The 16672-nt window shown below is 46.2% G+C and overlaps 1 protein-coding gene across 4 annotated transcripts in view; it reads left to right on the forward strand.

The window, feature by feature from the left end:
* Positions 1-16672, forward strand: part of FLNA (filamin A) — a 252270-nt gene that overhangs the window by 171747 nt on the left and 63851 nt on the right. For all 4 annotated transcript variants that reach the window (XM_069209483.1, XM_069209482.1, XM_069209484.1 and 1 more), the window contains exons 18-22: positions 983-1073; positions 1892-2061; positions 3955-4072; positions 4332-4594; positions 5073-5670. In XM_069209483.1, coding sequence (XP_069065584.1) covers positions 983-1073; positions 1892-2061; positions 3955-4072; positions 4332-4594; positions 5073-5670 — 1240 coding nt within the window. The remainder of the gene's footprint in view (positions 1-982; positions 1074-1891; positions 2062-3954; positions 4073-4331; positions 4595-5072; positions 5671-16672) is intronic.

The following is a 16672-nucleotide window of genomic DNA, read 5'->3' on the forward strand; positions in this document are numbered from 1 at the left end:
TTGGTCCTAATAACAGAATCTTCTTTCCTGCCTTAAGTGGTAAACCTGTTCGATGTGGCCAGTAAGTCACCCTGCCCACTATTTATCCGCTTCCTCTGGATCCTTAAACTGAGTTGCTGTGTGAAGAGGATCCAGGATTCTAGATTTTTGGTCAGCGGCTCATTGGATATATGGGTGTGAAATTCACATGGTCATTCAGAAAAAATCTTCCAGGTGGATTGTGTTATGCAATAAGATCTGCTAAAATCTTGTCAAGATGGAACCTCCTTAGGGCATCAGGGTCCCTTCAGGCAGTTTCGAGTAATGGTCCCTTTTTAGTTGTGGTGCCTGCCCAAAATTTCAATCCTATTGGTCCATTTGCCTCTTGGATGTGAAAAAACTATCATGGGAATGACAGTGCTGCGCTAGAGTGGTGCTTAGATAGATGTGGTAATGGTTTGTCCAGGGTGGTTCCAGGCATCTTAATGGGGGTTTAACACCAAAAAATTTGTGAGGGAGATAGGTTTCAATTTTTCGAGATCCAGTGTGGCACCTGGGATACATTCACGAGGTCAGGAGCCTGCAGTTAGAGTATCTGCAGTAAAATGGTTACCAAAGGTAAATAACTTGTTCTGAAAAGCTCCAAGAAGAGGATGTGAGATAAAGCATGTATCTGAATCAGTTCCTGCTTTTGGTACTCACCCAGGGTTGTAGAGAACGTGCCGACCATTAGTGCTTTATTTATGGTTCTCTGTAACAAAACAGGTGTTTGAGCTGCGATGGTGCAATGCCGGTATTATGCCAAATATGTTGGCAGACTTCTTTCTGGGAAAACCTGTAATGGGAAACTATTATAATTTCAGGTTTGTTTTACCTTGGTCTGGGTTGGCACAAGTTGACACAAGACCCTTTTTTATACAATTCCCCTTCAGTTGCAATGTTAACAGGTTGAAGTAGGCTACTTATCCCCTTCCAGTTTAACTCCCCACCGTCTGTTTTCCAGGTTACTCCTATGAGTCCAATCCGAATCAAGGTTGATCCCTCTCATGACGCCAGCAAAGTGAAGGCTGATGGCCCTGGCCTGAACAGAAGTGGTAAGTAGGAAGTCCATGCAACGTAGGCAGGTTTAGTGAATGGATGTTGCAAAATCTGTCTATACACTTTGGTTTCCTCTGACCGATCGTCTTACTTTGCAAGTTTTGGGGGGTGGCTCGCTAAGGCATGGTACTTTGTCTTCTCTGAAGACAATACTTTTGCAATATAGGGTACACTAGTCTTCTGACGACCAGCAGCACCAGTACAAAGAGCATGTGCCTTCCAACTGATGTAGGCTTTGTTGCCCACTCTGGCGTATTTGCACATGCAGCCACTAGTCTTGAGGGCTTCTGGTAGAATTCCTGTAAACTGAGACCTGGAGTGTCCTACGGTTACCTAGAAATTCAAGCCCGATGTGGAAGTAGGGCTCTTTCGTAGCAAGGGCCAGACACTGATGAATCAAATTAGGCTTGCATGTGGCCAAGAAAACATCAGACATGGTTTCTCCTCAGACGTAGAAGGCATCAGTCCTTGATTTACAGTGACGCCCTTATCATGAGATAATGATAAGCCTGACTGCAATCATGGAAAAAGGGTGGGCCGCAGGGAGGCAGTAGCTGTGTATCCTGACCTGCAAGCAGAATCCTAGTGTATCTACAGGATGCATAGATTCAGCATTAGACCAGCATGGTGTTTTAAAGGGGAGGTACTTAAGTGTAGTAATTTATGCAAATATTATGGGAGAAGCCTAAATAATTGTGAATAAAGTTGATTTAGTGGTCAAGAAGGTCACTATTCAGATTTTTTGTTAATAGTTCATGAGTTGTGGAGTAGTCTCTTCTGGTCCACACAATGTATAAAATTGTTTTCTTTTTAGGTATTGAACTTGGCAAGCCCACTCACTTCACTGTCAACACAAAGGCAGCTGGCAAGGCAAAGTTGGATGTTCAGTTCACTGGTCCTGCCAAAGGGGAAGTGGTGCGTGACTTTGATGTCATCGATAATCATGACAACTCCTACACTGTCAAGTACACGCCAATTCAACAGGTAAGTCATCGCCCCAACCAGAGGTGGGAAGAAATGATTGGTTTTGTGAATTTGGTTATACATACCATCACCCAATCCAACTTGCTGAGCTAGTGAGGCCAAGTGCCAATGAGCTATTGTAGTTGACACCGTATGGTTTTTACTTTCACTTGCGGCTTGCTTGAGTGTTCTGGGGACAGTCCTGATGGCTTCAGTTTTCCAGCATTGTTGGCTCCCAGTGATCAAAGATGCAATCTTTTGGTGGGTTGTAGGGTCTGGGCTTTAAGGATTGACCTATTGCGCATGGTTGTTTGTAGATTTACCTTTGATATTGATATGGTGTGGTTGCAGAGCTAACAAGTCCCCTGATTCAATGCTCAAAGTAACTGGAGCAGCTTTTTAGTTGGCATCTTGAAACTTGCAATCCTCGGAAAACTTCAGAGCTTTGAGTGGTGCTTATCCTGTTGGATGAAGTGTGCCCTTGTCTGGCAATGGTCTTTCATGGGGTTTCAGTGAAAGATGTCAGTCCTATGAACAGTTAAGTAGTGCAAACCCTATTCATGCCTCCTACTGGGAGATGATATTCATTGCTTTTTATAACTGGGGTTGGAGGACTCGGCAGTGTTTTGGGTGAGTAGTTCACTTTGCGGCTGCTAAATGTATGTTCTGATCAGAAAGACTGGCTGAAGAGTACCTGGCTGTAGACCAGTTGGCAGCACGTCCTACTTCTGAAGGCAGTGCAGCCCCTGCTCCCCGACTCGCTCTGTAGTTATACCTGGTATGTCTTTGAATTGATTGACTCCCTCAATTTGGCTGAGGGTGATTTGTGGAAAGTGCATCGCTCTGGTTTAGAGAAGAGAATCGCTTTTACCGCAGTTACTTAAGCTTGTATTCCCCTTCACGATCAGCAATTTCGTGCTGGTTGACCACTGAATGAGTGGCCTGTTAAAAAGGATTTCAGTCTAGCGTGCTCTGCAGACTAGTTCTAAATGCTGACCAGTTCGATGAACCGAAAGCCAGCCTGTCTACAACTAAAGGGTCTGATCTTTGGATTGTCAATTGGACTCCGAAGAGATCCCCTCTGCCACAGTTGGAACCTTCATGCAACATCATGCTGTCTTGCTTTCCTATTTGTGTGTTTTTTTTTTTTTTTTTTTAACCAACTTCCTGCCTGTGGTTGCTGTGCTTGAATTTGTCAGACTATTTATTTAATCAAATGTCTTTGCAACCTGCTTGATGCTGTCATTGTTTTACTGCAGGATAAAAGTAAGGCATAAGTCCACTCCCTTAGTTGGACATAGTTGATGTAAGAGCCACCCTTTCCTCTGTCCCTCCACTCGACATCCAGAATAGGGGTCTGGGAGCAGGCTGTGGATCTAGTGAAGACTCCTACAGCCTCCAGAAGGAAAGTAGGGGCAGTGGATCAGACGAACGAATCTGAAGCTGCATTTTTCCTTTACCCATATTTGAGCGGCTGTGGCGTGAAAAGGTCCAGTTTAAAAAGCTGCGCAACCTGCCGTCTAAATGTACCCCTTAATGAGGAAGCCATTCGTAGTGAATGTGTACATTCTCTAGGGCTAAAGCAGAAACCGTTTCGCATTCATGACTTGAAGCTGTCGTGCACAGATAACTACTGGCAAGGATTCCCCATTCTGAACCTTTAATGTGCGGACCTCACCTCAGATGTTTGGGTGAACAAGTTGTTTTCAATTGTCTGTTTTTTTTTCTTTTTTTTTCTTTAAAATCCAAAAAATGTAAACTGATCATGAACAAGCCCCTGAAATATCTAGATTTTACATGCTTTTGTGACGTGACACTGAGTAGTTGAGAGCTACTTGGACCCTTAAACCGGTTGTTGCGTGTGCCGATTCATGTACAAATTAATTGGATTCTTGTACTTGCCTCTTCCGCCAGGGTAACCTAGGTGTGAATGTGACGTATGGTGGAGACCACATCCCAAAGAGCCCCTTTCCTGTTACGATTGCCCCAACGCTGGACCTCGGCAAGATCAAGATCTCTGGTCTTGGAGACAGTAAGTTGAGTTATCTTTTACCACATCCACAATGGGTAAAACTGGGTTTTCTTTAAAAAGGCCAAGCAATGGCATTTTACAGATTGACCTGATGATGCTCTTGTGTGAGGAATTTGCAAAACAATGGTTAAGTTTACTGTGTGTAATTTACCTATGCTGGCCTGAACTATGCACAGCAGCTAATTTTACTCAGTAGTGGAAGCAATTATCACTGCTTGTATCGTAACTCTGACTTTTTGATGCACTCTCGTATCTGCAGAGGTTGAAGTTGGAAAAGACCAGGAGTTTACTGTTAAATCGAAGGGTGCTGGGGGGCAAGGCAAAGTGGCTTCCAAGATCACTGGTCCATCGAATAAGTCTGTGCCCTGCAAGGTAGAGCCAGGCCTGAGCCCAGACAACAGCACAGTCAAGTTTATCCCTCGGGAGGAAGGACCATATGAGGTGGAAGTGACGTATGATGGAGTGCCGGTCCCTGGAAGCCCATTCCCAGTGGAAGCCGTCCCACCTACAGATCCATCAAAGGTGAGGCTTGGATTGATGTCCTAATTGAACAGCAAGTCATTTGTCTGGAGCACCTCCCTTTCCCACATGCCACAGAGGTAGATGCTGGTGTTTTCTCTGACTTATGATGTAAGAATATTTGACTTTAATTGTCCAGTTTCTTTAACAATGACTGCTTGTTGGATTCTCATGAAACCACGACACTTGCTGGTAAAATTCCTGCTTTTGAAACCTTTTAAATGACATTTGGTGAACAAATACTTTACTACTAATTTTGCTGCAGTCTCGTATTTTCCTCAATTTTCTTTATTTATGAAAATGTAGACAGGCTATATATTGTTGGATGTGGCACAATAGTGTTAGCGAGGTGTATATGAATTGAAAGTAATCAGTCTATCTGGCTTCAGGCATGTGCCCACTGCTTTGGTGGACTGGGTGCTAGGTTTGACTTTCAGTTTCTGCACAACCTGATTCCTTTGTGTTGCATCTTCCCCTCCAGGTGAAGGCTTATGGTCCTGGATTGAAAGGTGGCAATGTTGGTGCACCTGCCCCGTTCACCATTGACACCAAAGGAGCTGGTCTTGGCGGCTTGGGTTTGACTGTGGAAGGCCCCTGCGAGGCAAAGATTGAGTGCCTTGACAACGGCGACGGAACCTGCTCTGTGTCCTATCTTCCAACAGAACCCGGTGACTACAACATCAACATCCTTTTTGCTGAGTCACACGTCCCTGGCTCTCCCTACAAGGCTAAAATCGAGCCAACCTTTGACCCCACCAAAGTGAAGTGTTCTGGCCCTGGATTGGAACACGCAATGGTGCAGGAGGCTGGCAAGTTCAGTGTTGACTGTTCAAATGCTGGCAGTGCTGAACTCACCATTGAAATAATCTCAGACACTGGCATGCAGGCAGAGGTGCATATCCAAGACAACGGTGATGGCACTTACACGATCACTTACATTCCCCTCTACCCTGGTGTCTACACCATCACTATAAAGTACGGTGGCCAGATGGTGCCAAACTTCCCCAGCAAGCTGCAAGTGGAGCCGGCTGTCAACACCAGTGGAGTCAAGGTCTATGGGCCAGGTGTCGAAGGGAAAGGTAAGCTGGTGGGGAGTGTGAGGTTACAGGTCATGGCAACCAATGACATTTGCCTGCTGGGAAATGATCAAAGTATTTTGAATGACTTAGTTGGGGCCTAGTTGTGGATAACTTAGTCTGATAAATTCGTTTTTGAATCCAAGTATACTGGATGTCAAATATCTGCTAGACTGTTGCTATTAAGGCCAGGCAAGTGTATGGTTTATCCTAAATCAAATGGAAATACTAACTACACATTGTCATCCTCATTAATGTTTATGAACAACGTGTAGCTCCACCTTTGTGCAGGTTGCAGGAACAGAGGTTTTTTCCCTTGTTCAAAGGTCTCTCTAAATGCATCTTTCGGTCTGACATAAGCCAATACTGTGTGATTTTATAGAGACTTAAATCCAGCTTCATCATCCACTGGTCATTTGGTTTTCTTCTGCCTGCCACACAACAGTAGCATGGTAACCGGGTGGGCCCACTTCAGCCGGTGGCTTGTCTGACAGCATTGTTTTGTACAGTTTGCACTTTCACACAGAGACCCCTGTACAGTTTTACAAAAAACATACACAAACCTTAGCAAAGCCAAAAGTTGTTATCCAACATAATGTTTGTTGGATTTGACTACCTCTTTTTAAAAATGGTTATGAAACTTATAACACCCCAGGCGGATGCTGCATTCTCATATTTTCTAGGTGACTGTTCACTTTGTTGCTTTATTAAGTTAGGTTTCCTGACTGGGCTTTTTTTTCCTCACCAAAGTTCAGATTTAGATAATTTGCAGCCTGTATCTGAATTTTGACATTCAGCATATTTTGGGGTAGGTGGTCATTTCCTGTGAGTGCACTTGTGAACATCTTGTGTGCCTCTTGGCTGCACATTGGAGGTAAGTGGACAGCACTACCAATTCAAGGTTCTACCCTTAAGGGTCACAACAGCACCAAGGATGCTTACAGAATATTTAGCATTGGTAGCAAAACATCTGCGCTGCAAGGCCATTCTTGTATTTCCATAGCTGAGAGCAGCATTTGACAATATCTAGCACAGCCAAGCAGCAGTGACTATTACACAAGCTATGATTAATGTGCAAGATACACCTTGAACTGCCACCCCACCCCATTAAGAAAGACAATTCTTTTCTAGGAGTTGTTTAATTCAATCACAAGCAAAGCCTACATGAAAAAGTGATGGCATTCCAAAGGCTGCTACCTCTTTAGACATCTCATCCATTAACTGAGGACAGAACAAAAACTGTTAAACAACTTCATGTGTAGAAGTTGTACCACATGCAAGACCGCAAGGGCACCTGCTTGAACAGCTGTAGTGGCAAGTAAAAGGTCAATGGGAGGGCCCTTTGCTGTTGGGGCCCAAGATGCAGCATTCTCAAAGGGTGAAAAAATGAATAGTTTGTTGGATAGGCCTTTTCTAGAGCCTCAGCCACACAACCATTATCGGATACGTCCCTCCTGTGGGGATGGTGGGGAGGGGTGACGGCACATCTCCATCCATGACCCTCAAGGGTGCCTGGATGTTGGACAGTGATATTGTCATATCTTTCACTTAGAATTGACAGATTCAATTTGTGCTGGAATCGTTTATACAGACATTTGTGGGGGAAATAGTCCTAGTAAAGACAATGACAGCTGTGTACTACCTTTAAAAATTAAGGCAGGCCTCTATTCTTAGTTTTCAGCTGTAGCTCAAACATAGCAATGGACCATTTGCAGCACCCAGCTCTTAGCAGAGCACCCAGTGTGATGAACAGTTACTTCTACAGACCTTCTAAGCAGAATGCATCAACATACACGTATTAAAGCTGAATCTCCAAATATGTAAGTGGTGCTTTCAGAATGGGGAGCACCCACAAACTTTATAATCGCTGTAAACCCAAAATGCTCAAGCTTTGCTTTGAGGTACTCTGTCCTTGTGTTCACTATGGGCGAACTGGTCGGGGGGGTTTGCTTTCTCCATTACCCCTGATTTCATAAATAGTGAGAAATGTCAGGCATTCATGACTCGCATGATTGTCCCAGCATGAGCAAGACAAATCGGGGTAGTTATTGCTTCTGGAGATGTCTGCCTCCCACATAAGACTACCTGTCAGACCATTCTGATTTGGTATCCGACATCCCCACCTCATGGAAATGAATCTAGTTATATCTGGTACCAGATATCTTAAAAGTTGATTACTTAACACTTCTTGGGAGTGTATGCAAATCCTTTGTGAGTCATACAAGTGGACCACATGTGCATGCTATGCCACAAAATGGAAAAGATTTGTCCATTGCTGTATAAGCCAGTAGGTAGGCCCTCTGTGTCAGCACAGGATATTTAATGAATGCTGCATCTTTAAAAAGCAGCATTGGAATACACTTCCCTCTGATTACATCTTACAGCTGTTGCAGCAAATATGCAAAAGAGCACTTTGAACAAACCTTAAAGCTTTTATGGAGGGTTGTCAAAGAATTATCCCTTCTAGAAATCAGCTGGACCTCTAAGTGGGACCTTAACGTGGTAGCCTCTTCTTTGTTGTGACATTCAGTTTCTCTCCTGGAAGAAGAGTTAAGGAGTTGCAACAGTGAACAGTAGAAGACCCTTTCATACATGCTGACTAGGACACATCTTTGCTTTCATTCAATGGTGGTGTCCCCTCCATCTCAATGGAATCATTGTATTACCAATTTTCTTCCCATACTCTGAATCAGTTGACAGAACACAATCCATCTGCAAAGCAACTGTTTTGTAAAACCATGCATAGCGAATCCCATTTCCAAAAGGATGCAATCAGCATAGTTAAATGCGTACAAGTATGCTTTGCCAAAGCAAAATACCTATAGCACGTTCCATTACAAAGATTGGTACAACTACCTTTGAGAACTTAGCTACTACATGGTGAACACCACATTAAACAAACCTTAGTGTGGATTCCAAGCAAACAAACGTTGGTTAACCAAACACTTAAAACTTTATTCCAAATATCTCATCTACTCTAGCCACCGATTTATGGAAGAGTACTACTTTATAGCCTGTAGCATGTGCTCCTGTAGGTAGCATTCTTTGCAGAAACAGAACATTTTACTTACCCCCTGTAACCATATGTTTGTTACTTGTAGTGCTGTATATATTCACACATCCTCACACACCCCAGGACGTGTTTGAAGATCCATTATGTTTCTCACCTAATAGTTAAAAAGCATAGTACATAATGCTTGTCCTGCTTTGCCACACTACTTGCATTACTCACCAGTTTATGGGAGGCAAACAATGTGAGGTGGAACCTGTCCTGGTGCGTTTTGTCTAGAATGTGGTTCTGTTGAAGTAATATTTTGAGGCCCTCTTCATATCTCAGCTATGTCCATCTTTGTGCCAGAGAAGAGTGCAATTGCCTAACTGATGTGAAAATCTGATATCAATTTTTGGCAGCAAAGAAGCATGGATTCTTAAGGATAATTTGTTGAGGTGGAAGACCAGATATGGTTCGTCTGAACATAAGGCTTAAAAGCTCACACAACATTCTGGCAGGCGTTTTAGCCTGGAATAGCTAGCTTCCAGGAAACAGGCAAGTCTGCCTTGTGCATGGGCTCAAATGACTGATACTTAATTTGGAGAGAACAATGTGTTCGATGGCATCTGTCGCTGTAGATACACATGTTGTGCATAGCCCGCCATCTGGTGTTGGGTCGGAGTGTTACAAGTTGTTTTTCTTCGAAGAAGTCTTTCGAGTCACGGGACCGAGGGACTCCTCCTCTTTGTCTCCATTGCGCATGGGCGTCGACTCCATCTTCGATTGTTTTCTTTCCGCCATCGGGTTCGGACGTGTTCCTTTCGCTCCGGGTTTCGGAACGGAAAGTTAGCTAAATATCGGAAAAATTACGTCGGTATTGTTGCGTTCGGGATCGGCTTAGTTAGAATCGACACCGAATCGAAGAGTGAAGAGCTCCGGTACCCTTCGGGGTAGTTTTCAATCCCCCGTCGGGGCCTGGTCGGCCCGACCGCGTGTAAAACAACGCTGATGGAACGGACCCCGTTCCGTTTCTGTCCTAAATGCCACAACAAATACCCGTATACAGACCAACATTTGTTCTGTAACCTGTGCCTGTCGCCGGAGCACAGTGAAGAGACTTGCGAGGCCTGTCGTGCGTTCCGGTCCCGAAAAACACTCCGTGACCGTCGAGCCAGAAGACTGCAGATGGCGTCCACGCCGACAGCTCACAGAGTTCGAGGAACAAGAGGAAGAAGAAACCTTCTCGATCAATGAATCGGACTCCGAGGAATTCGACCACCAAAAAACTGTGAGTAAGACGTCGAAGCCAGCACACAAGAAAAGTGACAAGGCCCAGGGGACGCCACTGCCACCAGGCCATGGCTCGACCCATAAATTCGGTGACCGACCATCGGCACCGAAAAAGGCCGAAATGGTGCCGAGATCGTCCGACTCCGGTCGAGACACCGGCACGCAGCCTTCTCGGGACCGAGAAAGTGCTGCTGAAAAACATCGACGCCGAGATAGCGGAGCCGAAACTGCTCGACGCAGAGACAGCGGCACCGAGGAAGATCGACGCCGAGAGGGTTCGACTCCGAAAAAGAAGGTCACCTCGGAGCCGAAAAAGAGTACAGACAGGGTTTCGGTGCCAAAACGACCCGCAACCGACCCAACTACCGGTTCCTATTCAGAGGAGCAATCACTGTCCTCTCAGATGCGAAAGCATAGATTTGAGGAAGAGTTGCAATCCACCGAAGTGGACCACACTCAGAAACTTATTTTTATACAGGAAGGAACAGGGAAAATAAGCACCCTTCCCCCTATTAGGAGAAAAAGGAGACTGGAGTTTCAGTCAGACCAAACACCACAAAAAAAATTGTGAAAAAGGTAACTCCGCCACTGTAAGGAAATGCCTCCTTGGCATGGTTGCCCCCTGACTTTTTGCCTTTGCTGATGCTATGTTTACAATTGAAAGTGTGCTGAGGCCTGCTAACCAGGCCCCAGCACCAGTGTTCTTTCCCTAACCTGTACTTTTGTATCCACAATTGGCAGACCCTGGCATCCAGATAAGTCCCTTGTAACTGGTACTTCTAGTACCAAGGGCCCTGATGCCAAGGAAGGTCTCTAAGGGCTGCAGCATGTCTTATGCCACCCTGGAGACCTCTCACTCAGCACAGACACACTGCTTGCCAGCTTGTGTGTGCTAGTGAGGACAAAACGAGTAAGTCGACATGGCACTCCCCTCAGGGTGCCATGCCAGCCTCTCACTGCCTATGCAGTATAGGTAAGCCACCCCTCTAGCAGGCCTTACAGCCCTAAGGCAGGGTGCACTATACCATAGGTGAGGGTACCAGTGCATGAGCATGGTACCCCTACAGTGTCTAAACAAAACCTTAGACATTGTAAGTGCAGGGTAGCCATAAGAGTATATGGTCTGGGAGTCTGTCAAACACGAACTCCACAGCACCATAATGGCTACACTGAAAACTGGGAAGTTTGGTATCAAACTTCTCAGCACAATAAATGCACACTGATGCCAGTGTACATTTTATTGTAAAATACACCACAGAGGGCACCTTAGAGGTGCCCCCTGAAACTTAACCGACTATCTGTGTAGGCTGACTAGTTTTAGCAGCCTGCCACAAACCGAGACATGTTGCTGGCCCCATGGGGAGAGTGCCTTTGTCACTCTGAGGCCAGTAACAAAGCCTGCACTGGGTGGAGATGCTAACACCTCCCCCAGGCAGGAATTGTCACACCTGGTGGTGAGCCTCAAAGGCTCACCTCCTTTGTGCCAACCCAGCAGGACACTCCAGCTAGTGGAGTTGCCCGCCCCCTCCGGCCAGGCCCCACTTTTGGCGGCAAGGCCGGAGAAAATAATGAGAAAAACAAGGAGGAGTCACTGGCCAGTCAGGACAGCCCCTAAGGTGTCCTGAGCTGAGGTGACTCTGACTTTTAGAAATCCTCCATCTTGCCGATGGAGGATTCCCCCAATAGGGTTAGGATTGTGACCCCCTCCCCTTGGGAGGAGGCACAAAGAGGGTGTACCCACCCTCAGGGCTAGTAGCCATTGGCTACTAACCCCCAGACCTAAACACGCCCTTAAATTTAGTATTTAAGGGCTACCCTGAACCCTAGAAAATTAGATTCCTGCAACTACAAGAAGAAGGACTGCCCAGCTGAAAACCCCTGCAGCGGAAGACCAGAAGACAACTGCCTTGGCTCCAGAAACTCACCGGCCTGTCTCCTGCCTTCCAAAGATCCTGCTCCAGCGACGCCTTCCAAAGGGACCAGCGACCTCGACATCCTCTGAGGACTGCCCCTGCTTCGAAAAGACAAGAAACTCCTGAGGACAGCGGACCTGCTCCAAGAAAAGCTGCAACTTTGTTTCCAGCAGCTTTAAAGAACCCTGCAAGCTCCCCGCAAGAAGCGTGAGACTTGCAACACTGCACCCGGCGACCCAGACTCGGCTGGTGGAGATCCGACACCTCAGGAGGGACCCCAGGACTACTCTGATACTGTGAGTACCAAAACCTGTCCCCCCTGAGCCCCCACAGCGCCGCCTGCAGAGGGAATCCCGAGGCTTCCCCTGACCGCGACTCTTTGAACCTAAAGTCCCGACGCCTGGGAGAGACCCTGCACCCGCAGCCCCCAGGACCTGAAGGACCGGACTTTCACTGGAGAAGTGACCCCCAGGAGTCCCTCTCCCTTGCCCAAGTGGAGGTTTCCCCGAGGAACCCCCCCCTTGCCTGCCTGCAGCACTGAAGAGATCCCGAGATCTCTCATAGACTAACATTGCGAACCCGACGCTTGTTTCTACACTGCACCCGGCCGCCCCCGCGCCGCTGAGGGTGAAATTTCTGTGTGGACTTGTGTCCCCCCCCCGGTGCCCTACAAAACCCCCCTGGTCTGCCCTCCGAAGACGCGGGTACTTACCTGCAAGCGGACCGGAACCGGGGCACCCCCTTCTCTCCATTCTAGCCTATGCGTTTTGGGCACCACTTTGAACTCTGCACCTGACCGGCCCTGCGCTGCTGGTGTGGTGACTTTGGGGTTGCTCTGAACCCCCCAACGGTGGGCTACCTTGGACCAAGAACTAAGCCCTGTAAGTGTCTTACTTACCTGGTTAACCTAACAAATACTTACCTCCCCTAGGAACTGTGAAAATTGCACTAAGTGTCCACTTTTAAAACAGCTATTTGTGAATAACTTGAAAAGTATACATGCAATTTTGATGATTTGAAGTTCCTAAAGTACTTACCTGCAATACCTTTCGAATGAGATATTACATGTAGAATTTGAACCTGTGGTTCTTAAAATAAACTAAGAAAAGATATTTTTCTATACAAAAACCTATTGGCTGGATTTGTCTCTGAGTGTGTGTACCTCATTTATTGTCTGTGTATGTGCAACAAATGCTTAACACTACTCCTTGGATAAGCCTACTGCTCGACCACACTACCACAAAATAGAGCATTAGTATTATCTCTTTTTGCCACTATCTTACCTCTAAGGGGAACCCTTGGACTCTGTGCATGCTATTCCTTACTTTGAAATAGCACATACAGAGCCAACTTCCTACAGCCACCCTCTCCTCCACCTGTAACTAACGTTTCACCGGCACAAACTCCATCACATTCCCCGGCTCACACCACCATGAGCCAAGGTGACCAGGACCAAGACGCTTGGGACTTATACGACGCCCCAGCGTCGGACAACAGTCCAGAGGCGTATCCTACAAAGCCCTCACCACCGGAAGATAGCACAGCATACTCACAAGTGGTGGCTAGAGCAGCAGAGTTCCACAACGTGTCCCTACACTCGGAACCAGTCGAGGATGACTTCTTATTCAACACCCTCTCCTCCACCCATAGCTCCTACCAAAGCCTGCCTATGCTCCCAGGAATGCTTCGGCACGCAAAGGAAATCTTCAAGGAGCCGGTCAAGAGTAGAGCAATAACACCAAGAGTGGAAAAGAAATATAAAGCACCTCCCACAGACCCTGTTTTCATCACCTCACAGCTGCCACCAGATTCCGTTGTAGTAGGAGCAGCTCGCAAGAGAGCCAACTCCCACACATCTGGGGATGCACCACCCCCAGATAAAGAGAGCCGCAAGTTCGATGCAGCCGGAAAGAGAGTCGCAGTACAAGCTGCAAACCAGTGGCGCATCGCTAACTCTCAAGCACTACTTGCGCGCTATGACAGAGCCCATTGAGACGAGATGCAACACCTCATTGAGCATCTACCCAAAGAGCTACAAAAAAGGGCGAAACAGGTGGTTGAGGAAGGGCCGAACATATCTAATAATCAGATACGCTCCTCTATGGATGCAGCGGACACAGCTGCAAGAACAATTAACACATCTGTGACTATAAGAAGGCACGCATGGCTACGAACGTCTGGTTTTAAACCAGAGATACAGCAGGCAGTGCTCAATATGCCATTCAATGAGAAACAACTGTTCGGACCAGAAGTGGACACGGCAATTGAGAAACTCAAAAAGGACACTGACACTGCTAAAGCCATGGGCGCACTCTACTCCCCGCAGAGCAGAGGAACCTACAGCACCTTCCGCAAGACACCCTTTAGAGGGGGGTTTCGGGGTCAGGCCACACAAGCCAGCACCTCGCAGGCAACACCGTCCAGCTACCAGGGACAGTACAGGGGAGGCTTTCGGGGCCAATACAGAGGAGGGCAATTCCCTAGGAATAGAGGAAAATTTCAAAGCCCCAAAACCCCTACAACCAAGCAGTGACTCACATGTCACTCATCCCCTCCACACAACACCAGTGGGGGGAAGAATAGGTCAGTATTACCAAGCATGGGAGGAAATAACTACAGACACTTGGGTCTTAGCAATTATCCAACATGGTTATTGCATAGAATTTCTGCAAATCCCTCCAAACATACCACCAAAAGCACAGAATCTATCAAAACAACATTCAGACCTTCTGGAAATAGAAGTTCAAGCATTATTGCAAAAGAACGCAATAGAACTAGTACCAAAGACACAAATAAACACAGGAGTTTATTCATTGTACTTCCTAATACCAAAAAAGGACAAAACACTGAGGCCAATCCTAGACCTCAGAACACTAAACACCTACATCAAATCAGAACACTTTCACATGGTCACGCTACAAGAAGTGTTACCATTGCTAAAGCAACAGGACTACATGACAACCTTAGATCTCAAAGACGCCTATTTCCACATACCAATACATCCGTCGCACAGGAAATACCTACGGTTCGTATTCAAAGGAATACATTACCAATTCAAAGTATTGCCCTTCGGTTTAACAACTGCACCAAGAGTCTTCACAGAGTGCCTAGCAGTAGTGGCTGCACACATCAGAAGGCAGCAAATACACGTATTCCCATATCTAGACGACTGGCTAATCAAGACCGACTCACTGACAAGGTGCTCACACCACACAGATCAGGTCATACAAACTCGGTTTCACCATCAACTATGCAAAATCACACATTCTGCCGTGCAAGGTACAACAATACCTAGGAGCCACAATAGATACAACAAAGGGAATAGCCACTCCAAGTCCACAAAGGGTTCAAAATTTCCAAAAGATTATACAACGCATGTATCCAACACAAAAAATACAGGCGAAGATGATATTACAACTACTAGGCATGATGTCCTCATGCATAGCCATTGTCCCACACGCAAGGTTGCACATGCGGCCCTTACAACAGTGCCTAGCATCACAATGGTCTCAAGCACAGGGTCAGCTTCTAGATCTGGTGTTGATAGACCGCCTAACATACCTCTCGCTTCTATGGTGGAACAACATAAATTTAAACAAAAGGCGGCCTTTCCAAGACCCAGTGCCACAATACGTGATAACAGATGCTTCCATGACAGGGTGGGGAGCACACCTCAATCACCACAGCATACAAGGACAATGGGACGTACATCAAAGAAAGCTGCATATAAATCACCTCGAACTACTAGCAGTTTTCCAAGCATTTCAACCAATCATAACTCACAAATACATTGTTGTCATGTTGTCTGTTTTTTGACAAGAATGTATTATCTAAACAAACCGGGGGGGGGACACACTCGACACAGCTGTGCCTGCTGGCACAAAAAATATGGCAATGGGCAATTCACAACCACATTCGCCTAATAGCACAGTTTATTCCAGGGATCCAGAATCAACTTGCAGACAATCTCTCTCGATCACCAACAGGTCCACGAGTGGGAAATTCACCCCCAAATTCTAAACACTTACTTCAAACGTTGGGGAACACCTCAAATAGACTTATTTGCAACAAAGGAGAACGCAAAATGCCAAAACTTCGCATCCAGATACCCACACAGGCAGTCTCAAGGCAATGCCCTATGGATGAACTGGTCAGGGATATTTGCGTACGCTTTTCCCCCTCTCCTTCCATATCTAGTAAACAAATTGAGTCAAAACAAACTCAAACTCGTACTGATAGCACCAACGTGGGCAAGGCAACCTTGGTACACAACACTGCTAGACCTATCAGTAGTACCCCACGTCAAGTTGCCCAACAGGCCAGATCTGTTAACGCAACACAAACAGATCAGGCATCCAAACCCAGCATCGCTGAATCTAGCAATCTGGCTCCTGAAATCCTAGAATTCGGACACTTAAACCTCACACAAGAATGTATGGAAGTCATAAAGCAAGCCAGAAGACCATCCACTAGACACTGCTATGCAAGCAAATGGAAAAGATTTGTTTGCTACTGCCATCATAATCAAATTCAACCATTACACGCATCTCCAAAAGATGTAGTGGGTTACTTACTACACTTACAAAAATCGAACCTGGCCTTCTCTTCCATTAAGATACACCTAGCAGCAATATCTGCATACCTGCAGATTACCCATTCAACTTCACTATTTAGGATACCTGTCATTAAAGCGTTTATGGAAGGCCTCAAAAGAATTATACCACCAAGGACACCACCCGTTCCTTCATGGAACCTAAACATCGTCTTAACAAGACTCATGGGTCCACCCTTTGAACCTATGCACTCTTGC

Source organism: Pleurodeles waltl, chromosome 10, assembly GCF_031143425.1.
Source record: "Pleurodeles waltl isolate 20211129_DDA chromosome 10, aPleWal1.hap1.20221129, whole genome shotgun sequence".
NCBI classification, from domain to species: Eukaryota; Metazoa; Chordata; class Amphibia; order Caudata; family Salamandridae; genus Pleurodeles; species Pleurodeles waltl.